A 19,958-nucleotide genomic window follows, 5' to 3' on the forward strand; every position below is an offset into this window, starting at 1 on the left:
TCATTTCTCATCTCTTTTGATATTCAACCTTGTTCCTTGAAATACATTACCTCATAACTGTCAGAACTGGTTATTTCTCTTACAACTTTTGACAAAGTAGTTGACTTGCTTAATCAGTTTAAGTTTTCTTGTAACAATTGAGAACTCTTCCTGGATTAGAAAAACACTATAGTAACAGTCCCAGGAGATAGAAAGTGGCCAATCTTCATTTTATGTTTTGACAGATTAAAGTTTTACCTAAATGTCAGAATCTCTTTACTGTTCTTACTTCAATTACTCATGTTTTGTGAAAAGAAGAATTTATGAAAACCCAGGTGAAATGTGTTTCCTTGATTTCTTTTTCCCAGAAACTGAAAATAGTGAAAAATCAAGTTGATTTTCTTTAAATACTGACATTACTACCACATTTTTTTCAATTTCAAACCATTACCATGGAAATGGAATCAGAAAGGCATGCAGCAGATTTGCTTCTCACTGCTATTGCTTCATATTGGCACCGTTTCAGAAGATGAGAGTTGGCAAAAGATTATATTGACTGTCAATATAGTAATTAACTTTTTTGAGAAGTATTATTGTTTTTTCTAATAATGGAACTATTAAACTAGTCAATAACAGTTTATTTAAAGTTATGATAATAACCACTTGCTCTGCTGGTAGTTTATGTATTACTGAAGTCCTTAATCTGATTTTTCGCTGTGTTGTGAAGATACTAAAGCAAAGTATTGTATGTCTTAGAATATCCCCCCACACACACATTAATCTGCAACTACAGCAGCCTTTCTGTATTCATGCTTTTGAATAAATTTTAAAAATTTAAAATAATGTAATTAGAAAAGATTTTATATTATTGATCAACAGGAGTAGCATTTTGAATTTCAGATATTTAAATCTAAAGTAAATAATTATCTAAGTTTATGGAGCTAGGAAGTTTTCTTTATTAATTCACATCATTAATTACTACACAGTGCTCCATCTTTCACACTAGATGGTCCTGCTATAATTTATTTCCTTTTGCTGACATGCTGCCCTAATTGAAGATCTCCACATTTTCCTTTCATGCTGAGATCCTGTTAGAGCTGTTCTTTTTATATTTTTTTTTTAATTCACTGATTAATTTCTCATGTGTTCTTTATATTTAAAGAAATGTCAAATAATAGCAGAGAAAGCAGCTCAGTTTTATAATCTCTTCTCAAGGTGGAAAACCTGCTTACATTTCTGTTTTGAATGCATTAATTTGCAGAAGTGAGTGGTTAAAATGGCTGGCCTTTTCCCTTCCCCAGAATGCCCAGCACCGGAAGTATGCCAGGTGGAAGGCAGCGTACATTCATAACTGCTTGAAGAACGGAGAGACTCCGCAGCCTGGGCCCATTGGAATGGAAGGAGAGAGCTTCGGTATGTGTTTCCCTTTTCTTTTTGCAAGAGCGAAGGGCTGAGCCAAGACCGAAACGGTGGTAGGCACAGTTCTTCAGGGAGCATCCCACAGGAAGCACGGCTTCCCGGTTTAATGTTCCATTCACCATGGGCCACCTTCTGCTTTTTCTTTTCTGCTTCTCCTACTGTTATTTTTATTGGACCTTGCTATTTGATTATTCAGTACGTTTGGGTTTGTTCTTTCCTCTGTAGTGGAGATTATTATTTTGAATACAGCTACTCTCTAAGAACGCATTGTCGCCTTTGGGCCAGAACCATGCATTTCTTTAATGCTACCCACAGTCCTTCTTTTAAATCTGTTCTGTAAAATTATAATCCCTTTGCCAGTTTATCCTCTCTCAGAAGTTAAATAGGAGTCGAAAACAGATTGACGGTAGATTAGTTCAACTTCGAAGCAAACACCTAATTGTGAGACAATTCCTTCTTCCCTGTAAAATAGTGTGGCTTTCAAAATGAGTTTATGGCTCGACTCTTTTTAGATTGGATTTCCTGCCGCTTTCTCACTCATCCCCGTTTTGCTTGTGTTTTGCTCCCTGTGTTCTTCTGGCTACCTGACTTTCCTGTACAGAATTCCTTGAAGTTACTTCCTTAACTGTTAGATAAAAAGTGGTGATTTCCAAGGACACTGGCATACCAAAAAGAATCTTTATCAGAATGGGTTGTTTTAAACCTCCCAAATTGTTACATTTACTGTCTTCTATTTAATGCACTCAGGCCAGTCTAAACTCTGCTGCTAATTTAAAAGTCCTAGCTCTTCAGTAAGAAACATTAGGGATATCCAAACCTTTCTCATTTAGAGCTTTTTAAAAAGACATCACCACTGTAAGCAGACGCAAGCTAGCCTCTCCATGAAATAGCAGAACATGTACTAAGCAGACTCACATAGATTACATCTTAACCTATTCTGAGAAAGACAGCTCCATTCTCTTATTTCATTCTGTGTATTTTTACTAAAAATAACTAAACAATCAAACTAGAGCTGCCATATTATTTCTAAACTTTATAAATGTTACCCTATTTCTAAAGTACAGATCCAGAGACTTCACAGATATGTGCAAGTTTTTGGGGGTCAAATGTAATCATGTACAAAACTTTTTTTGTTAAACTGCTAAAACAGATAATAGTGTTACTGATCTGCGTATAAACTGATCATACTTTTCAGTTATTGATAAAAGCAAAATATATGCAAAAATGATTAATCTCTGAAATATATCAAAATAGAAATGGTATGTAATTGTTAAATTAAGTTTCAAAATCTTCTCACCCATTTACTTTTCCATTGTTTGCAGTTTGTTTAATTGGTTTTTCATTTCACCAGTTGTTTTTGGTAGGAATCAGGTTCATTAATAAGAGGTCTCTTCATTTTCCTCCCCTGTCAGCGCAGAAGCTTGAAATACAAATTTTAAATGTGAATGTCTTAGGGAAATAGAGTGTCTTTGGAATGGATATTTTCATTATGCGAATTAAAACAGACTAATTCTGCACAATGACACTAGCATCTATGTATAATCCTTCACATACCTAATGAAACAACTAAGAACATTAAATGATTTGAAATTTTCCTCCAAGCTAGTATGCAAGACTTTGTGGCATGAATAAGTGTCACTTAAGTTGATGCTCATTTATCTCTTAACTTAAGCTTGAATTTAGTAATAAAAATTTTTCTAATAAAAAGGATCAAGAAACAAATCTACAAGGCAAAAGAGAGAAATCTAAATTATAGAGTGTGGCTTGTATCTAACTTGTAGAGCCACCTTGGTACAGGTGGCTGCATAAAGTTTTATGAACATATATATTAATGCATATGATCCGTAGATTTATACATGCTTGCGCACACAGATACTTATTTGTTTCTTTCCATTCATTCATGTTTGTGGTCTGTACCTGGGTCTTCAGTGGATTTTGAAGTCTGAACCTGTAATTTCAAATATGTTATGAATAGGCTTGTAATTTTCTGCACATTGGTTTTATTTTAAACATGTCAAAACATTAGAAAACTGGTTTCTCTTCAGGTTCTCAATCTTTTCATCATGCAGTCTCGTATTTTGAAGCTTCTTTCCTGTTTATCTGTGAACAAAGAGGAGGATGGGCATGACCTCTTATTTCTAGGAAGATTAAACTGGTGGTCCTTCCAGTAAGGTATAGCATCCTATTCCACTTGGCAGCCACTAGCTGCTTCTTTACCAGAAGACAAATGTGCAGCAGAAGATAAAAAGTGACAAAGTAGCATGAATAAAAACTGTCTAGCTTACCACCTGTATCAGACAGTGAGCAAAGTGTAAGGAAGTAGAAGACAGGCAGTCTTACTCACTCCTTCCAAGCCCACCTTTGTTAGAAAGTAGCATATTGCTTGAAGTATGAGAGTTTTCTGTTGTCTTCCAAATGTGAACTGGAGAACATGGCATACAAGATGAAAGTTAAGTGGGTCTAAGGAGCGTTCTTATTCCTGTCTTAAACTATACCTAATGGGAGAGTGCAGAGAATATCTAAGCCAGACTCTGTGCATAGTGACAGGGCAACAGGCAACGGACACAGGTTGCAACAAGGAAAATGTGAATTGACTGTTAGGAAAATAATTTTCCTCATGAATGTGGTGAGATATTGAAAAGAGAGTAGAAGAGGGGTTATGGAAGCTCCATCCTTGGAAATATTCAAAACCCAGCTGGACACGGTCCTGGGCAACTGGCTTTAGCTGACCCTGCTAGATAGAGGATGGGACTAGATGGTCCCTTCCAACCTCAGCCATTCTGTGCCCAGAGCAGCATGGTCTCTGTTAGCACTGCTATGAATAAGGAATTGGTCCAGATAAACCTACAGGGGATCCTTCAGCCTTTTTATGATTCTTGAAAAAAATCACTCAGTTGTATATGGAAAAGAGAATCAATGGCTGGAAGGGGGAGAGGGCCATATAAGAGTGTTTCTCAAGTTCAAATTGAGCCAAAAAAGTCTGAAAAGTGGCTCTCCACAGTGTAATCTCTTTATATGTCCTGGCGACTGTTACATTAAAAAAAATATTTAAAATTATAAAAAACATAGTCACCATTTTTTTAATAAGAATGTGTACCAAACATCTATCCCTGTTTATTGTTAACCTTTGCTTTGTTAAAAGTAAACAAAAGTGTCTAAAACCCCAGGTGCCAATTATAATTTCTTTGCAGTTTCCTGGATAAAATACTCTGTGTGTTAATACTCTAGAAACACTACAACATAAGTAAATTAAAATATTTGTGAACAAATAATGATTATGATACAATTTGGTTTCCAAGCTACTGGTTTATTCTTGTTACTATGTTTTCCTTACCTAAAGATGCCATACAGACTTAAACACTGGAATAGCCATCTCACCCACTGAAATATGTTCCAATCTAGGCACAACTATGTTTGAATGAAGCATTAGCAAACTAATTTCTTCTTCAACGTACAGTCTTTTTCAAGGGAGTTTTCTTAACTGCTGGTGCAGCTGTAGCAGGAGAGACTTATGATGCAACTCCAACTGCAAATATCACCACATCTTTATAAGTCAAATTACACCAGTTTGATAATTTAACGGAGAAACCAACAAGTGGGAAAAAATCTTTTGTTATAGTGAATGTAATGAATAGCCCAATTACATGTCTTTAGCTTTAAATGACTGCTTTTTAGTGGTCTGTCTCATAGTGTGGTAATGTTTACAAAGCTCACCTGATTATGTGAAGTGAATTATAAATTCTAAACAATTGCAAAAATAGAATTTCTAAGCAAAGATTACAGAACTCTTGCTAAAAATCTGTGTATGCAGCTTGTGCAGAAATAGTAATTGTTCCTCAGCAGCAACAAATAAGCTCTTATTTCATTTTATTAATGTGGAGGCAGAGGTAGCTGACTTGCTCAAGGCTGCAAAAGAAACTGTTTTAGGGGGGAAAGGAGAGTTCAGACTTTACTCAAATCCTTACTATTCATGGCAGGTCATTACAAGCTGCAGTGTGAGTTGGTGAAGACTGTTGCTTTCATTACCAAGTTATGTCTACATGCAACTTAAAAGGGATGCAAATGTGGAGTGAACCAAAATTTTAACATCCTTATTGGTAGAGAGCCTGCAATATCTATAATTTGGCAATATGTTTTTATTTGTTGAATTGTATTTCAAGTAGTAAGAGAATTTATTCCACTCTTTTATTTTCTAAGCAATGAAATGAAAAATACTTTTTGACATTTATTTTTGGAAATTAACTCCATAGTGTAGGTGTCCACAATGCTTTTCACAACCAAGACAAAAAATTTATGCAAATTAATTTTTATTAGAAGAATCAGTAAAAAAAAGTGTCAATTCTTGCTTTGTGCATGATAAGAAGAAAAGCAGCATTGTTTGAATGTACGACTGGACCTTCCCATTCCTTTCTGCTTGCTCATTTTCTTCCTCCCCTTGCAAGTGGAAAAAGTCTGTTTAAACAGAGTGAAACTAGGTCTCTGTAGCTTGACAAATTACCATTTTTTTCCAAAGTGTTATTTTCTTTGTAATTCTTGAAAACCATACTGTAACTCTTGGAGATGTTTTTACAGTAACATAGGCATGCTTTATGCAGTTCTGCTGTTGGATTTATGGATGCTTTTGTCAGGGTGCCACCATGGAAACCTTAAAATGACATGCTTGATTTATTAGTGCTGTTGGAATACAAGTCCTAGAGTACACATAAAGGTCATTTACCAGTAGCCCTAGGTCATCCAGCAAGATTTTATACTACAAAATTACATTTTTAATTTCAAATACGAAAAAATTCCTGAATGGTCGTGATATAGCCATAGTAAAACACATTAAATGCCACCGCTTTCATTGCAATATATAGTATGTATTCTAAATTTATAGTACAGAATTCCAGGAAACATTTATTGTCCCAACTAGTAGAAAGAACATTGTATGAAAAGTGTATGGATTTTTGAGTCCATTTCTCAAAGTTGTGGAAAAAAAATATAGATATATGTATGGATTTTTAAAAAGCAGTGAACCTTACATTGTGCATCTTTTAGCAACATCTCAAGCTAAAGAGAAACAGTGCAGCAGAATGAGAAAAAGAAAATGTTTTGAAATTAAAATTAATAGATTACCTTTTTGATTCGCAAGACTCCTTAAAAATAGGAGTTCAAAGAATTGGAGTAGTCTGGACTCCTTAAAAAAAAAATTTGCTGGTTTTAAATTTAGTGCTCTGGGCTGCTGAAGTTAATTCATAATCGGTGCTTCCTTGCAGTAGACGAGGGAATGCCATTAAGCCTTGAGAATCCTCTATTTATATGAAAGGATCTTTGAACAGTTGTTTATGGGGCCAGGGATATCAGCCTTGTTCCACAAAGTCTTGCCTTCAATAAATAAATAAACATTTAAAAACCCAAACAAACAGATAGTCTGGGTATACTGGAGCTCTGAGGAAAATCTGAAGAGCACATGGATTCATTATGCTGGGATCCAAGCACAAAGGCTGTTGAGGTTCCAAGACAAGAAACTCAGCTGGAGCTGAAACTGAATGTGAAACAATTATGTCACTGTTTCACAGCTTAGTATTTCAGCATCCTTAAGCCAGTCACAAGGAACTTTAAATTCTAGGTTATTACTGCTTTATGAGAAATTATTTCTCTAATTTTTCTAGCATTTATTCCCATTTCCTGGAAAAGATTTGTTTTTCAATAATGTTATGGATATTCCAACCACAGAACTTAAAAACAGTTTGGCTTAAACGTTCTTTTCCAGCAGCCTGAAATCATTTTGTTTAGCACTACTGTTAAAACTCTTCACAAATACCGCAAGCGCATATCTCAGAATGGTTCTAATACTTTAATCTTTGATAAGGAATATTTTAAATATTTACTTTGCAGAAAGAATAGTTACAATGCTTTGATGACATTTGGGCACTTTAAACACCTAAGAAAAGTTAATTTAAACAAAGCTACTTTCATGTTTAATGCAGTTAAATATTTGCAAATTGCATAATGAACAAATCAAACAGTTGAGCTTGATCTGTGATACATATACCTGATTAAAAAGTGTATCGCCCTTTTGTGAATTTTCCTCTTACAGGCACTGTTATTAAGAGCGATCAGCACTTCGAACACTTTTTTTTTGATTGATTTTTTTGTTTATAACATTACCAGACTATAACCATTTGATTTCATATCTTCCATGGCCAGTGTTGCCTACGGCACTGCACTTTTACAGGAGTGACTAGGGACCATAAACTATGCAGTGAGGAAGTTTGAAGCTGAAACTGGGAATGTCTTGGAGAAAAGATTGGGAGGTAGTGCAAGACAGACACGAGTATGGGGAAGGGGCTTGCAGGTGTGGGGTGCGAAGTCCTGGTGCAGAGAGAGAGAGAGAAATCAGAATGGAACTGAAGAGCCAGAGGAGGACAACAGAAAGCTGAGGGAGGCAGAATAAAGGAATAAATACATTAATGACTTAAGTCTGGGCAAGAACTTGCAGGTAATTTCTCTTAGTTGAGATGCTAAGTACAGTGAAAGCATATTTCCTCCCACTCCCTCATTCTCAAAAGTGGCTTAATAATTTTTGCAACAGCTTTCCCAAAATACTAGCTTCAGGCAGGCACCCAGCATGGAAAATACAACTTTATGGTTGCAATTTGACCAAACTATAAATAATTGATAAGTGTTACAAGTACACTTGGGCAGCCTTGCCTTCAAACAGCATGATGAGTGTTGTGTGTAACTATTTCATTAATCTTATGTATAGTAAGTCTCTGGGTTTTTGTTAAACTAGATTTTATTTTCTGAAACTATTTTAAAATAATTTTTTTAGTTAACACCAAAAACACTGAAGAATATAGCATTCGACCAATGGCTTATTCCTGTCATTACATTATTATTTAAAAGGTAGCATATCGGGTGTTTGGTTTTGAATCTTACCTTCGTTTTGCCAGTTTTAACACATTTAATTTTATGTCTGTGCATGGTAGCCACACGATACTGCAATATGAGTTACTAGCAAAAAATACAGCAAAGGAAAAATCTGGCACCTTAAGATATCCTTTGCCTTCCAGAAATCTGCCAGGTGTTTGTTTGCATATGTCAGAAATACCTTTATAAAACCACATCCTGAATTACTGGTTGCAGCAAGTGAAAGTAATTTTCACAAGAGTAACATACACAAATTTTACCATGTTCCGTGTTTTTATATTAAATTTTGCTAGCAGTGCTTGACGCGCTTGACAGAGCTTTGCTTCTAGGTTTCTTTGCTTTTTAATACTTTTAAATAAAGATTCTTGGTATTAGGCTGCGGATTTGGGGGATTTGTAAATTTGTTTATTAGTACTTGGATGTTCTGAATGAAAGTAAACTACTACAACTTTGCAATATAAAGCAAAAATATGTTCTTTAACTGTGTATTAAAGTCCAGTAAAAATGTCCTAATGACAATACTGTTGATTTACTCTGCATTATAGCCTTTTATTGTAGTAAATACTGTTGCAAATTAGAAGGCATTTAGTCATTTTTAGTGAAGGTAGTACCTGTCCTTTTTCTGGGTGGAAGAGGGCCTTACATGGGAAAACATTCTGGTATTTGTAATAGTAATATTTGTAATAGTAGACTGTTTAATTATTAAGCAGTAGAGGTGTTTGCGTAACACATAATCTTGTACAGTTGTAGATCAGTGTGGATTTCAGAAAGAACATCTCTTTTGCCAGCTGTAGACAACATACGAGCTTTGTGTTCCCATATTCATTTTGCTCCCTTTCAAGAACTGGCTGTTAACAAACCCATTCCCAAAACTCTGCTCATTCCGCCTGACATTATTGATACAGATGAACACATACACAGTAAAAGAAAATCAACTTTTTTAAATTGAACTGAATTCAAATTAAGGAGCAGCAATCAACCGTATTCTAAATTAATCAGGTCATTAGCATAATAAAATTCGACTATTAGCCTTCAAAGCAGCACTGGATAAACTAGACCAGAACCTGAAGAACATGACTAGATTGAAAAATAATATTCTTTGTACATGCTATGGTATATATTGAACCTCATTATTCTTATAGTGCATTACATACTCCAGCTGTTCTAGATATAGTTATGAGTTGGCTAAGCTGCATTTTGTTTTCTTGTTTGGTATTACTTTCCCAGGGTTCCCCTTTTTTGTTATTTATTTGTGGTTTGTTTAACTGATATGGAGTGGAAGGATTGGCACTGTCTTTCTTTTTACAAAGAGTTCATAAGGCAAATGCAGTTTTCCATGTTCTGGTTCATGTATATATTAAAATATAGATTACTTCATATTTGTGGTATCTTGTTCAACTACCATGGATGCAATACATTGAGGCATAAGGGATTATACTAGTGAGACAGATCGCTTATATTCAGACCAGTAATGAGATGGTCCTTCAATTTCAACGGAAGACATCTTTGAAAGTATGCGAGTTTCTAGATCTTTATCCTGTGGTATGTTGCTTTTTTACTTTGTCAAATCAGCTGCAGGCAGTTTGGGTTGATAAATGCTTTATGTCACACTGTGGTGGCAGTTTTTCTATTAACCAAAATCTGAAAGGAGGTTTTGAAAGAAAGCCTACGTTTTCAAGTGTTTGTACAGAAGAGTTGCAGTAATTCCTGTTTTGTGTCATCTTACCAGATGTTGAAAGGGAAGAAGCAGGGTCATCTTCTCTCCATAGTGGAACAAGTCAGCCAACATCATCATCTACGTATGAAGCTAACAACATACCAACTAGTAATTACACTGGCATACACATACCACCAGGTGCCCATGCACCAGCCAACACTCCAGCTGAAGTACCTCATAACACAGGTATGTCTGAGTCACACCCAAAAAATTCATGCCTTTATTGAGAGGCAAATTCTAGCCCTCTTCATTACATATGAAGTAAAATAATACAAGTATTCTGTGGCAGAAGGAACTCCATAAATTAACATCCTAAAAATGCCATCAGAAATACTTTTTATGTTTTTATCGTTTTTAAAATATGTCATTCATATTTTGGAGCACTTTGCCAGAAGAGATATGTGGACTGAAAGAGTGAGTGTTCTTGCAGACAGAACATTTTTCTCTTCCCTAGAATCATGCATTGCAACATCTGTACTGTAAAGCACTATTTGAATCTTTCACTTGATAGATGAAATTATATTAACTTCATTTCATATTTAGCTTTCCCTGTGCAGACAGACTGCTCTTCTTTGTGTGGGAACATATCTGACATGATGTTGAAACTGTTACAACAACACTATAACAATCATGCCTGATATACCATTCATACTTTTCTTCTGTTTGGTTTATGCTCCTTTTCCCATGCAAGTGCTTTTGTGGGATTGACCTCAAACTATATCACTAATGGAAATTTTGTCCCTGTTGCTAAACATACTGGCTCATACATGCTCCTTCTTATTCTGTGTCATTTTTGGACTAAAACCAAGTTCTTAAAAATCCAAAGTTCTTCCCAGTTGCTGTATTTCTAAAAAAAAAAAAATTTAAATGATTTGTGAATGCAACTTTTTCACCTCATGTGACCTTTTTATGACGATGTTTAATAGGACTGAAAAACTAAAAGCTCTTGATTTCAGTCCTGATGGTCATTTGATTGCTCAGATACATTTTTATATTATAGAACGTATGAGATGTTTTTGTCACACAGCCCCTCCTTTTCTTTTACTTTCTTGTTTTAAAAATGCTTCACCCTATGAAAAGTTCAGGATGCTCTTTTTTTGAGCTTTATCAAAGGGAAATCCTTCAGATAGGTGGGACCTTTTTGGGCCTGGGAGGGGGAGAATGTTCTTTTTCACATTCAGCCTAGGTAAATGTTAAGCTTTTTGTTTTTACCAGATCTGAAAATCATGGATTATGTACCTTGTTGGAATACATGAGTTCTTTGCATTACATAGTTTTAACCCTGTCAGTCACTCCATGAAATAACAGATAATTTAGAAAAGTGATTATACCATCTTCCTACATAGCAGATGTTGTAGAAATAACTTTATATTAATCTGGTATGTTCTGGACGTAACTGCAAAAATATAGTTTTGGATCAATGCAAATGAGAGTGTCTAAAATGTGAATGCAGATACAAGAATGCTTCACAGCATGAAGTGCTGTTTCTTCTAGCATCACCATTTCCCATTTAACTCTAGCTAGCTTTTTTTATTCTCACCAATTGTTTTTGAAGGAATTGGGAAGGAAAGAGTTTGCAAGTGTGAGATGGCAGGCATGGGACTTTAAAAATGCAATGATGGAGACTCCTCCTGATATTAAAATGCAGAACTTAAACTTCAAACATAAAAGTTTATTCCTACTCTTCTTTAGCAGGTTTTTCTCACTACTCTAGGGTAACCAGTGTCTTTTGGACTAGTATTTTCTTAATTTTTTTAATGCTTAAAATTAAATTTCTGTGAAGTACTGTGCTGATAAAATGAATGACAGCCTGTAAATTCTTCTGTATTATTTTATAAAACATTCATAGTCTGAAGTGAGGGTTTTAAAGTTATTTGTTACAAACTTTCAGAATTGGGAAGCTATCAGCTGCTTAATTTAAAAAACATGGAGTCATTAGGTTTACCTGTTCTATTTTCTTATTTTGTCTGCCTTACTTTTAAAGTCTATAAATAAAAATAACCCAAGTCCGATTTTTTGCATTGATTTGCAGGAATGACAAGTAACACCATTCAGCCCGCTCCTCAGAATATTCCTTTGGTCGATCCTTCCCTTTACAGTGCTCAGTCTGCAGGTAAGGTGGTGGCGTTTGTATTGTCTGTACATGGACATGCTGTGTCCTGTGGGTCTCCCCTGCACTGAAGGAAGAAGTTTGAGAAATAATGTCATTGTTACCTGAACACTACTAATTCAGAAATTTTAAAAGGAATGGACATCATCTAAACATTGTGTTGCTATAAGTGCAATAGTTTCTGAAAGCTTTGCCACAGTGTATGATTAGTGCTGTCTATCTGACTTTTTCAAACCAATGAGCTAGCATTGCGCTAGGCTTTTTATTATTTATGCTGTTGCTTTTCAGGTGAGGTTCTGATAACTTAGCAAAGCCTATATTCCTGATGGCCTTGCTAAATTATATTTTTTTCTAATTAATACACATGCCCTTTACTTAAAACTTCTTCTACAGGGTCAGTACATAAGTTATGTATTCAATTCATTAAATAATCATGACATTCCAGTGGTGGTTTTTGTTGCGGCATAATTGTTAGGTGTGCTTGTTGATTATAAGTAGTACCTATATTAAATTAAATAATTCATAAGGTACTGCTAATGATGTCATTTTGATGTACCATTTAATCAAGGCTTTTATCTTTTAAAATGCCATCTATCTTTGATGTTAAAACCACTGATAACCTATATTACATGTATTTTATGTCTGCTTGCATGTATCATGCTTTGAAGTCCAGATATAAATGCTAACCTTAGGGAAACCATGGCCTGTGAAAGAGTGGTGACTGACAAGAAAGCTGGAATCATCCCAGATTCTAGTTTGAACACTGATGTACATTTGGACAAATTAACTGTTCTCTAGGAATTTTTCTGTCCGTGAAATAGAGATAGTAAAAAGATACATTATATCTGTTTGTAATAATCAGATTTTTGTTGGCAATATAACGTGGATGTTTAGTGAGGAGGAGATATAGAAGTCCTGGTGTGAAATATGTTCACATCCTACCCTGCAGTTTATCCTCACCAGGGAAAGCTGATAGTATATGTAATTGATGTTATAGTATACATAACTGATGTTTTTAAGTTCCAGTACTAAATACAATCAGATGTTGCCTGTTATGGCTAGTGAGTTTAGATAGGTATATTCTTGTATATTGTAACTTAAAAATATTTAGTTAGATATGTTCGTTTATTATGTTGTTGAAGAGGGTGTCTGTGTTAAAATACCAGCTTTACTGAAAAAGGAGTTTTGATTGAATGGGATGCTGTAATAGGAATTCAGTGTTTAGCTTGGTTTTAGTCTGCTGTCGTAAGACTGCTTAAGGATGTGTCCATCTTAATATATTAGGAAGCCATTTTTGTAGAAGATGCTTAAACAGCTAGGAATAACAAAATTTACCTTTGATACAGACACATTAACCTTTAGAATTCTCTTGAAGAACAAAAGTCACATACTATTGTTTTTCTGACATATTACTGTAATGTCTCGTGTAACAGTTAACTCATTTTATTGAAAACAATACCTCAGACCTGTAGCTGAACCATTTAAACTTGGTGACTGTTTTGAATTTTGGGGGCTGTTGTAGGGGTTTCAATAGCTCCTTAACCAAAATGACTGAAGGCTTTACTTAAGCTTTACTGTAGTAACTGCTAGTTGGAAAGCCAATTTTGTGGTGTTTGGCAGCAAAGCTTTCATATTTAACCAGCTTATTATGATCCTCTAGACAGCCATTCTAATAATTTTTTTGATGACTACTCTGAAAATTTTAATTGTCATTGTTTTTTGGTTTGAATGTTTAATTCTAGTTGTCAAAAATGGCATGATTTTGACTTGAACTTCTAATGCTTAATGAAGAATTAAAGTTTCATTATTTGATATCTGAATGGTATCAGTGCATTGCTCCCTCTAGCCACTTACCTGTGATAACCTGATTTAATAAGTACATAAATATAAATAAAAAGGTATTCAGTGAAATAAGATACCCTGTGTTTGTGAGAATTCAGAATAACTACTGTCATGTAATACAGAGATTAAGACCCTTATCTAGCACAGCGATAAATCTCTAACTTGATCTAACCTGAGTATTTGCATGCCTGCATTCCTCCTCTGCACATCTGTTGTATCGCCACAAGTTTCAGTCTTGTAAAACCTTAAAGTGTTACATTTTTATGAGAGAGTTTTGCAAAAGTGCCCCTGAAGAGGTGATATAGCTCATACAGATCCTCGGTTCTGAAAATATACCATCAGTTACGCCGGAGTATGAGAGGGCATAAGGGATATGGCAGTCAGCAGAGATGCAGTAACAGCTTTGTTTGCATGCATAGAATTAAGAAACTTGAGAGCGATGGAAAGTGTTTGTCCTTGCCTGTCACCATCCTGTCATGCATACCTGGTCTTTTCGCACAGCAACCTCCCTTCAGCTGTACGTGTAAGAGTAACGGCGGGTATCACTCTTCTCATGCTGTTGAGGAGTCCTTTTTATGCCAACGGTACTCTGTTCCACAGTAGCCTTGTTCTCTGACCTTAAGTAGATTTAGAAATGCCTGTATCTCACAATGGACGTACTAAACTGTGGGCCCCAGGAGCCCTCCCCAGTCCCTGAGTTGCAGTATATGTATTTGGGCTAGATCCTGGCTGCGCGTTGAGGTTAGACTTTGGTATGCACCGTTCCTGTGGAACTGAAGTTTCCTTTGGAGGGGAAGGGAGGGATCAGCGTTGCCCTCCAGTAGATCCACAGAGCTAGCACAGTGCAAAGTACACTGGCTCCATGATTTAGACACGATGTCTGTGTCTATACTAATAAATTAAACATGCCTGTAAATATTTGACACTGAGAGCAGCTGGCACAGAACCACTCACATCCATACTATTAAACTTTTAAACCTTCTAAACAAGGTAGTTTGTGAAGGCTGCCAATATTGAATGGTCTCTAGCCTGCTCTGACCACAAGTCATGCCGAGGAATTGTTTGGGAAAGTACTGGTTTGCATGGGCCAAAACCATACTGGAGTCTGTTCCAGCAGTTTGACAGTGTAGACAGTCAAGTTTGAGTGCTGAGACGCGTTCCCTGGCACTCTTGAATGTACTAGTATAGGCATAGCCAAACAGGATATTCCACATATTCCTGCAAGACTCTTTCTGGTAGTAAGATCAAATGTGTATTTTTAAAATAAATTATATATTTTCTTTCCTTCCCATAACATGGGAGAAGCAATTTGATTAATGCTGTGATGGGAGAGAAACTTTTGGTGGAGAAGAGTGGAATATTTTATCAAAAGAAAATTAAGTTAAAGTAACAGTATTCCTTTGATTTTAGTCAGTATGAATCCTTCAGTAATTGTCCTGTGGGAACAGGTCTCAGAGTTTAACATTGACTTTTGAAAGTGTCAAAGCTTATGCAATTAAGTGTTGGTTAATGTCTTTGACAACAGAATGTAGAGCTACACAGCAACTTTGTATAATGTGTGCGTGCACTTCTCTGGTGTAGTTTGCTTAAAAAAAATTTATTACCCCTAGATTTTGCTAACACTAAATGCATTCATGGCTGTGCTACACAGAGTTTTTATAAAATCTTCTTACGTTACCTATGCTTCCTTCCACAGGTGGCATAGTATAGAGAAATCATTTGTCCATTCTAGTTGTGTGTATAATAGTGGTTGATTTTCTACTCATAAAGTAGAAATAATAATTTGACATTTTACGCATTTTCATGAGCTTAAGAAGAAATCTTTGAGGATTTATATTTTGAATATCTTAAGTGCTTTCATGGGAAAAAAAGAGCATCTGGTTCCAAAAATCATTTCAGTTAACCTTTGCTGTCACTGTTTTTATACACCAAGTTGCATTATTAAAATTTTCTTAAATCAGCTGCCTTGTATTTGGGCAACTTCATAAAAAGGAAAAACATCTGATGGATAGAAAAGGATACCAGGAAGAGGCAGATCCATCATGTGAAATACACGTTATTTTCATTCTCAAACTGCTTTTCTTGCCAGCATGACTTTCAGCATCTCTAGTCAAATCCCCTTTTGGTTTTCACTTTGTGTTCCTCTTAAACTAAAGAAATCATGCCTCTTGTTATTGATTCCATATGTCTGTCACATTTCGGTAATATAACTGCTGTGCTAATAATTTCAGATTAGCACAGAAGCAGGTTTGTTTCAGGATAAATACAGTATACTTTTCCCATCTCAATGTTGCTGGGCTTTTTTAGAGCTCAGAATCAGAGGGTGGTTGAGGTTGGCAGGGACCTCTGGAGGTCATCTGGTCCAACCCCTCTGCTCAAGCAAGGGTCCTGTAAAACAGGTTGCTCGGGACCATGTCTTTTGTGTCTCCTCTTGCCCCTGCACCCTCCTCATGGTTTAATTTGCAGCACTGAAGGAAGAAGTTTGAGGAAAAAAAGGTCACTGTTAGTTCAAAAGACAGTTTTTAAATCTCTCCAAGGATGGAGATTTCACAGCCTCCCTGGGCAACCTGTGCCAGTGCTCAATCACCCTCACAGTAAAAAGTGTTTCCTGATGTTCAGACACAACCCTCCTGTGTTTCAGTTTGTGCCTGTTGCCTCTAGTCCTGCCACCAAGCACTACTGCAAAGAGCCTGGCTCTGTCCTTGATGCACCCTCCCTTTGGTATTTATCGAGATGGATGAGATCCCCCCTGAGCCTGCTCTTCTCCAGGCTGAGCAGTCCTGGCTCTCAGCCTCTCCTCATATGAGAGGTGCTCCAGTCCCTTCATCGCCTTTGTGGCCCTTCACTGGACTCTCGCCAGGACGTCAGTCTCTCTCTTGTACTGAGGAACCCAGAATTGACCACAGGACTCCAGGTGTGGCTTCACCAGTGCTGAATAAGGGGCAGGATCACCTCCCTTGCCCTGCTGACAGCACTCCTAATGCAGCCCAGGCTGCCGTTAGCCACCTTTGCCGCAAGGGCACTTTGTTGGCTCGTGGACAATTTGGTGTCCACCAGGACCCCCAGGTCCTTTCCTGCAAAGCTGCTTTCCTTTTCCTCAAAGCTGCTTAACCCTTAGAATATGTAAATTGAAGTCAGTTATAACTTTTGTGGTTATACCTTTGATGTAAGTACGGACATTATGGTTAAGTTTCATGTTATTTTGAAAACTTAAGAACACAGAGCTGTTTTATTTCTATTCTGCTTGTCCATTGTGAGGTGCTGACTTCAATAGGAGCTGAGGCCACTGAGCACATCAAAAGATCAACACCCTTACTGTGTAAACTTTGGTTTATAAATTTAAAATTGTTAACTTTTTTCCCTCAAGTTATGTCATAATAGCATCTGAAGTAGATTTCATAATAAATAAGGCTTTATGCCAGCAAAACATTAATAGAGCTCATACTGTAAAAATAAGATTAGACTGCTGAATTTAGGCTTCCTTCCAATAAATTAGTTGAATACTGGACTGATGCCTTGGCCAGTTTTTAAAGAATGATTTTGTAGTTTCTTTTGGCATCGTAGCATAAAGCCACTTTGAGGGGAACTTGGTCTTTTTAATTTCTTAAAGATGTTCAGTAATGTGGTCGGAGATTGACCCCAGCTGCTTTTAGTCTGTGACTTTATTTAGGTTACAAAATAACCTAAGTGTTTGCCTGTGTTTATGCACTCCCTCACCTGTATTTACTCACATGTGTATGTGTTTTAAGAGATTTAATGTGGCTTCACTTATTTGGCAGTAAACTAATATACATTGCAATGATAATGAGCCCACCAAGTTGTCATGTGCATCAATATTCAACAGTTATTTTGTGGTTATATTTATTTATTTATTGAAAGGAAAATAAGTAGACTTCTAGAGTACATCTTAAAAATTGATAAAATTAGTCTTAACAGCACTACCTTTCTGTTTTTTATTGGGGTAGGGTTGTTTTGAAAGCCAGCAGAACAGTCTAGTTTTTAATATTCCCGGGTTTTCCGTTTTATTTGTTCAAAAGCTGTTCTTAAATAATAAGATTGGGGAAAGGAAAAGCAAATATAATAGAAATTTTCTGATAAGAACTGAGATTCTTTAGTAAACATTCTCACTGTATTGCCAACAACAGTTTTATTTTGAAAGAAAGAGATCCAGCTAACTGCAGTTGACTCATAAAAAATTGATTTAAGTATATTCATGTCCTTGCTTAAAATGAGAAAGCTGTACTTTGAGAGCTAAATCTTTGTTTAACCAATTTTTATATAAAAACGATGGTGCATTTTAAAATGCATTTTTTCTTAATCTGTGAAATCTGTTCATTGCTTGTAAAATGCTGTGTGAGGAACCTATTAAATAAATACATAAATCTTAGTATTGCATATAATTATTTATCCATGTCCATAAGAATCAGTCTTTTACAAGTTAAGTTGTTCTGAAAGAACATGGGTAAAGGTTATCATTAACATTTATCTATATGTTACTGGAGTGGCATAGGATTAGCCTTAAAACTCCCAGTGAATTTGTGGGTGGAACGAGGGACAGTGTGCTCTATTTTATGCACACATCAGTGATGCTATTCACATATTAAATCTTCTGCCAGTTAGGGCATAAGTCCCTACTATACTTTCTGGAAGACTGCAACGCATGTGTTTGACCATTACAGAATTCCCAAGGATGTCAAGAAAATATTCTGATTAATAAGTAACAGTTAATTGTTTTGTACTATATTATGAGAATATTTTTCGCTACTGTTCTACAGTATTACAAAAATGGGCGCATTTAATGCAATCAGTCTTGTTTTCAGTCATCTTACATAAAATTGGAAACATAAACATTGCTTGGATAAAACAGAAATATAAAATGTGCAAAAACATGCCAGTGAGAAATGCTTCTACATTTTGAAAAGTTAGTCCAGTTGAGGAGGAACAGTTTCTAACTATGTGTTATTCCTGATGAGGAGAGCAAAGTAATTATACTGTAAACACAAAAAAAAAAGTGTCCTTGTTTCTTTCAGGTTGTAATATGATTACAGCTAACTTATTGTCGTTAAAAAGCTCTCCTTTGCTGCCTTAGATGAAGAGCAGATCTTTCTCAAAGGTATTGACTTACTTTTGAAAGCCACTGGGTCATGCAAATACCAGTGTTTAGAAAAGTCCTCTTATATTTTTCAAATGCCAGCAGCAAAGAAGATAAGAATTATATGAATGGAAAGAAAAGCGGATAGAAGAAACACAGTAGCTTGGTCTTTGTAATATTACGAGAAATATAAGCCTGGTTTTGATAATATTGCTGCAAATAGAAGTAAAACACAGAAATCATGTGAAAGGAAGCCTCAGTCAGATTTCCTTTATAGTAACTTTGTAATACTTATGTTTTTGCAGGGGAAGTCCGTTTGACTCCAGAGGACTTTGCCAGAGCTCAAAAATATTGCAAATATGCTGGCAGTGCTTTGCAATATGAAGATGTGAGCACTGCTGTGCAGAATCTACAGAAGGCCCTCAAGTTACTGATTACGGGCAGAGAATGAAGCCTTTATCCAACAGATTCATGTCTTTTGCCTAAAGAACTAACCAGCAGCTTATTACTGTACCTGTTAGGGGAGTGGAGTTACACAGAAGTTCTCAATCCCATCACCCATGACAATGAAATCACTGTTTCAGTGTCAGATTAGGAATTAATGGTACAGTAGGAATCTCTGTTTTTATTTTACAAACAGTGGAGCTAGAAACATATGAATGCATTGGCTTGATGTAAGCAAAATACTGAAGAAAGTACTGTGAACACTGCTCAAGAGTTAGAATTCATCTTGCAATATTTAGGTTATCAGAATGGGAAAATACTGAATCTGTAAACAACTTGAGCGTAAGAATTATTCTGTTAAGATTCTTACTCTGATTTTATTATTTCAAACAATTATTTAATAAGTATAATAGCTTTAAAATAGCAACTAAGATTAGTGCTTT

At 35.8% G+C, this 19,958-nt stretch overlaps 1 protein-coding gene across 1 annotated transcript in view; it reads left to right on the plus strand.

The window, feature by feature from the left end:
- The window catches only part of VTA1 (vesicle (multivesicular body) trafficking 1), a 31,403-nt gene extending 11,445 nt beyond the window's left edge, over positions 1-19,958 (plus strand). Inside the window, exons 5-8 of the mRNA XM_009710156.1 lie at positions 1,281-1,392; positions 10,040-10,213; positions 12,060-12,140; positions 19,377-19,958. Coding sequence (XP_009708458.1) covers positions 1,281-1,392; positions 10,040-10,213; positions 12,060-12,140; positions 19,377-19,522 — 513 coding nt within the window. The 3' untranslated portion in view covers positions 19,523-19,958. The remainder of the gene's footprint in view (positions 1-1,280; positions 1,393-10,039; positions 10,214-12,059; positions 12,141-19,376) is intronic.

This window comes from Cariama cristata, unplaced genomic scaffold, assembly GCF_000690535.1.
Source record: "Cariama cristata isolate BGI_N322 unplaced genomic scaffold, ASM69053v1 scaffold2141, whole genome shotgun sequence".
Lineage (NCBI taxonomy): Eukaryota > Metazoa > Chordata > Aves > Cariamiformes > Cariamidae > Cariama > Cariama cristata.